This window comes from Etheostoma cragini, chromosome 11 (genome assembly GCF_013103735.1).
Source record: "Etheostoma cragini isolate CJK2018 chromosome 11, CSU_Ecrag_1.0, whole genome shotgun sequence".
Lineage (NCBI taxonomy): Eukaryota > Metazoa > Chordata > Actinopteri > Perciformes > Percidae > Etheostoma > Etheostoma cragini.
This window is the reverse complement of record NC_048417.1, coordinates 25426990-25432934: the sequence shown is the minus strand read 5'-3', so window position 1 is coordinate 25432934 and position 5945 is coordinate 25426990. Positions and strand designations below refer to the sequence as shown.

General features: G+C 42.0%; 1 protein-coding gene across 1 annotated transcript in view; it reads left to right on the top strand.

Moving 5' to 3' along the window:
- nmi (N-myc (and STAT) interactor) overlaps positions 1-5945 on the top strand; it is a 16724-nt gene that overhangs the window by 8615 nt on the left and 2164 nt on the right. The window contains exons 7-9 of the mRNA XM_034885193.1: positions 1358-1464; positions 2242-2428; positions 5544-5647. Coding sequence (XP_034741084.1) covers positions 1358-1464; positions 2242-2428; positions 5544-5647 — 398 coding nt within the window. The remainder of the gene's footprint in view (positions 1-1357; positions 1465-2241; positions 2429-5543; positions 5648-5945) is intronic.

The window sequence follows — 5945 nt, the reverse complement described above, 5'->3', positions numbered from 1 at the left end:
AAGTAACAAGTAACTAAAGTGGAGTAAAAAGTGGCATGAAAAGACTCAAGTAAAGTACAATTAACTCAACATAGTACATTATTTGAGTAAGTCTACTTAGTTAAATTACACCACTGGTCATCACTCAAGGCATAATACATGTATTAGCACTTTGTATCCATTAAAACAAGTTATGGCAAAAAATGCTAATGAAAAAGAAAGAAAGGTTTATTTATATTATCTATATTTTTCAGTTTTATTGCAATGTGTCACATAAAATAAATATGATTGTGTCAGCTTCGAGATCTATACAACATTATGTCAGTGTATACACTAATACAAATCCTATCCCTTATACATTTAATGAAAGTTACAAATAATTTAATAATTACCAACAGCATTGTGCAACAGGTGTCCAAAACATTGCTGCCATTTGTTGAGTTCCGCAGCCTTCTTTATATTGCTCCCATTGTCAGTCGTTATAGCCACCTGATGCTCCGGACGCAACCCCCATGAATCCAGGGCGTCCCTTAGGCCAGCGGAGATGTTTTGTCCCGTGTGGTCCTCGGGAAAGTAGGAAGTCTGAAGGCGTTTGCTCACGAGTTTGTACTTGGCTTGTTTGGCTAACGTTAGCTGTGTTTTTTTGGGGGGTAGTTGTTTCATGCACTCATCGTAAAGTGGCTTGTGGTGGTTTGTTGTATTGCTTTTTGAGCGGCTTACCACCAATCTACACAATTTGCATAGTGCATTAGCCTGTGCAACATCTGTTGGTTTAAAGCCAAAGTATTTCCAGGCTACCGAGGAGGAGGCATTACTTTTGGCCACTAAAGTTTCCTCTCCAACCTCTGTTATTTTGTCTTCTCCCTGAGCAACACTCATTTTCTTACTTTTGTGTTCTTTCTTTTGCTCCCTTCACTCTCTCTTCTTTAGGTCTTTTCTTTCGCTTCGTTTTGTTGTCTCTGTCTATTTCTTCACTGATTTATGTTCCAGCGGAGGCGCGACGCTAGCCTGGCTCCGCCCTCCTACGCACTTCCGCTCAATTTTCATTTTCCTTCAGAACTCCGTCTGTGTGTCGGACGGGACGCATAAAAACCAAATTATCGCGAGACTTTCAATAAAGATATCAAGCAACTTGATATCGCGATAACGATACTGATTAGATATATTGTGCACCCCTACCCCTCGCCTGGCATCACGGCAGTACCGATAGTCAGAAGAAAGCGTCAGCAAACTGTTTTGATTATGACCAAGCGTCCGTATTTTACGAGATAGGAGTAAGAATGTGTTGTGTCTGATGGTCTGTATGTATGTCTGTCTTTCTGTCTGGTTGTGTCTGTGTGTGCATGCGCGCGTGCGTGCGTGTGTGTGTGTCCTGCAGTGGCCTCTCAGGTCTTGAAGATCGCTAAGTGCTCTGTGTCCTGTGAGGACACAACTGTGGATGTGAAACCAAAAAGAATAACTATGGATCCTGTTGTTAAGTTTGAGGTAAATATACATACAAACACACACACACACAAGCAGATGGTCAGAGTAAAGACGATGATGACAACAGTCAGCCAAGCAGAACCAGGAGGGAACACTAGTTACTGCAATGCCCTGAGATGACATTAACTACTACAACTACTATTTGTTGTCACTGTTCCATAGTCTTTATTGTGACTACTATTGCCATTGTGCATCACACCCCCAACCGGCACTGTCAGACTGCGCCTACCAAGAGCCTGGGTCTGTCTGAGGGTTCTTCCTAAAAGGAAGTTTTTCCTCGCCACAGTCACACTAGTTGCTTGCTCTTTGGGGAATTACTAGAATTGTTGGGCTTTTGTTGATTATAGAATTTGGTCTAAACCTACTCTATCTGTAAAGTGTCTTGAGATAACTTCTGTTATGATTTGATACTATACATAAAATTGAATTGAATGTAGTTTACTAATACAGCAGTTAGATTGATCCAGTTTTTTTGGGGGGGTTAACACCTTATATGTAACCACACAGCTTTCATGTTGCAGAAGTATGCCCACGACAAATGGATTTCTAACTAACTAATAGTCCAGTGAGCCGCAGAGAATACTTTTCTGTGTGCTCCACTACTCTCCACACATGTACAACACCATCCATCGTCGTCCACTTATGTGGGGTCGGTTTGAACCAGCCAGTGGTGCTTTATTAAAGGCAAGATTCAGAGAATCAGAAGATCCATCCATGCTGACAGCACTCCACTTTTCACATATGGATACTGAGTGTGTGCTGCTGTCAACCCTGTAGGTGCACCTTGATTTGTCCAGAAAGGAGCTAAAGCTGACCAACGTTCCCCCCTCCATGTCAGAGGAGAGGGTAGCGGACCGGCTGGAGGTGAGCTTCTCCAGGCCCAGCAGAGGAGGAGGAGAGGTGGAGAGGGTTGAGTATGATAAAAACACGAGGACCGGACGGATCACCTTTCTCTGCCCTGGAGGTACACACTCACTAAGCAGGCTTTCACTAGATAACAACATGAGGCCAGAGGAATAGTTTTTTATGGCAAATAATTCCAAATATACTGTACGTTATGTTACCTTGGACTCATTCTGCAGCTGTGAGTGACTGAACGCGGCTGCTGTCTTTGATTGGTTCCCCTCTTGGAACAAAAGGACAGTCCACTTAGATTCATCTTGTCGGCTTTTTAGCTGAGCTGGACCAGAGAATATTTTGGTCACTGTCAAGTTTACAGGAAGTGATCTAACTTAGCATTGCATTACAAAGGAATCTGTCTAATATAGAAATCCATATAAATATCAATAAATTATAGCCTTTTAATGCTACACCTCTTGTGAAGAAATAACAGGATTAACAAGAGAAGCAGCTTTAAAAGTGACAAAGGCCCATTTTATTAAGAGCAGTGCGGGGGATCCAGTTCATACCCATATGAAGAGTTTATTTGGATGTGGGAAAGTAACCAATACATTTTCAAAGAAACTTTGCCATGTTAGAATTAGGACTCCCCAATGCACCCTTCAGGCTAAAGCCGCCAGCCTAGAGAACCTGCTGTGACCAGCAGCCTGCACGTAGCAGCTGTTTTACTACCACCACGTCGTCAGGAAACATGGACTTCTGCAGCAGTTTAACACCACCGGAGAAAAACGCTGTCTATAAACCGAGAAACAAAACCCTAGCATGAATGCAATAAGAGTTAGGGATGGTTAGAACAGAAGGGATGGCGTTTGTTCTCCTGCAATGAAGAGGAACAGCACCTGTTGATGGGATCATGTGATCATGCAGTATTTCCTCTTTGTTGATATACAGTATCAGAAATAGGGCAGACGCAGAATATAGTTGCGGTTGCCTTTTAAATTATCCTGCCTACTCACAGTGCAATTCATCAACAAGTGGAATTATTCGGAAGTTATTGGGCCCGTCCAGTTTAACTCTACATACAGTGGTGTTTAGAGATGCACCGATTGACCGGTTGGTGACCGGAATTGGCCGACAACCTGCCGGTCAGTCTGACATATGCCGATTTTATGCAGGTCAAATTCACTTGGGCGCTGCATGATTTACATTGCGCAACATCAGCACCACACATGAACATGCAGGGTTTCTGCTATAAGCATAGCGGCGCACTGCCGCTCAATCAGCTGTTTATGAAATGTCATAAAGTCTTAATGATACATTCCTGATTACATGGCAGCCACTTTCTCTCTCCCCTCTGAGGCTGAAAAACTGGAACATGAAATCTCATTCACGTGGGGCCGTGAAATATGACAGCTACAGTTTATTGAAAAATAGCAGTTGGCACACTGACTTTAATAAATTTACTGTTTATCAGAGCCCAGATAAGACTAAAAGCTAACGTAAGAGAACGCTGCGGACCCTCTGCTTCTAAAACCCAGCTGGCCGCTGTAGGAGACGCTGCATTCAAAAATAAATAAATAAAATACACGCTCTATTCCTCCGACAACTAACGACACTGTATTAACGTTACTGTTTAAATTGTTTTCCAGGTTAGTGGGGATTCATACCGTTCAAAACCCACATTAAAAACGTAGTAATCTACTCTAAGCGTTTAGCTTTGTTGTTAAACTGTGTGTAAAATGAGCAGTGACGGTAAATCTGTTTCAGGTAACGCACCTAGGGTACCGTCTAGGGCTATAACGATACACCAAACCCAGGGTTAGGTTCATATGTCGTTTTTTGACCCACAAATTGATACAAACCTCAATTCTTTTTTTCCTTTCTTTTTTGTTGGGGGGGGGGGAATCCCACTAAGCATAATACAATTTTTTCTTGGACACATGACATTGTTTTGTCATTGATTACATCCCACTTTGCAACGGAGTTATACAACAGAGACCTTATTTATTAATATTGATTGATTTCAATATTGATTGCTTCAACACCAAAGATTCTTTTGTATCATAAAATAATGTTTACAAAATCATTTCAGTGGTTCATTAACTCGTTGGAATGAGACATAAGAATAATGGTAACAATTCCACTCCCAACCTGTAGGGGGAACGCAGAGGAAAAGTACTTTGGTGCCTACTACAAAGGTACTGGTTGACAAGTAGATAATGATAATGCAATTCTTGGTTGGTAACATAAGATTCCAACACGGTCGCTCAGTTAATTTTAGTGTGATTGTATTGACCACGGTTAACAACTCTGGGCCAACCCACAAATTCATCAGTAACGTTAACTGTATAGATAGACTAATCTAATGGTAATTTAGCTAGCTAGCACAACTCTGTCTTCTGCCTCAGACTCTTCAAGGTGCCTCAGGTGCTGCAAGGCTTCAGTCGGGACGAGAGCTGACAACAGGCCTGAGGACACATATCATTACACCCCCCGCCCTGGGACACATCCATTCCACAGTCAGCCCCTAGCCAGCTAGCAACCATTCACTATCATTACAGCCCCAACCCGGGGACACATCCACAGTCAGCCCCCGGCCAGCTAGAAACCATCCAGTATCATTACAGCCCCGGCCAGGGGCCACATCCATAGTCAGCCCTCAGCAGCTCACCAGACGAGATTACAAATCATGCAGACGCAGGTCTCCATCTCCTTACTATAGCAGAGGGTACCGCTCAAGATCCCGATCTCGCTCCTACTCACCACGTCACTACTGAGTGAAGAGTTGCCAACCGTTTCAGTTTTATTGTTCAGATATTTTAGTTTTTGGGTCTGTTTCCCGACGGTTCAGTAAACAGACCCAGGCACCCGAGTCTGAACAGCGGCCTTTGTAACGTTACACCTCCGTTAGTGTTACCGGTGTCCCTTCTTTAGCTTTTAGCCGTCTTAACAGTTAGCTGAATTTACCAGAAAAATAGGAATAAAGCACCAAAAGTACTAATACTAGTAGTGATTTAAAGATGTGGGAGTTGGAAGGGGTGTGTCGCGATTCTGTCTTCTCACACCGAGACACAGGTGCGTGGAGCTAAGTGTCGCGGCTTTGGTTTTATTTTGCATATCGTTACATCCCTAGCTGGTCATTTTTGTATTCTCTCTTGTTCAGCACTTTGGTCAACCACAGTTGTTTAAATGTGCTATATAAATAAATGTGACATTGGTGTGTGTGTGTGTGTGTGTAGTGGCTGACAACCTGGCCCTGACAGGAAGTTACATTGTGGATCTGAATCCGGAGGTGAAGGTTCAGATCGGCCACAGTTACAGTTACCAGCTGCGCAAGTTTCAGGTAAGACAAGAGTGGGTATCTCTGAGCACCTCACGATTCGATTCCAATTTAGAGGCCAACAATTCAATTATAAAACAGATGCATCTTGATGCAACAACTTTTTATGTATATTTACAAGCGTGATTTAGAACAACATACATATAAATCTAGATTTTGATATGCAGTATTTGTCACACACAAGTTTTAAGGAAATATATATATCATATATATGATATATGATATATATATATATATATATACGTGTGTGTATATATATATATATATATATATATATATATATATATATATATATATATAT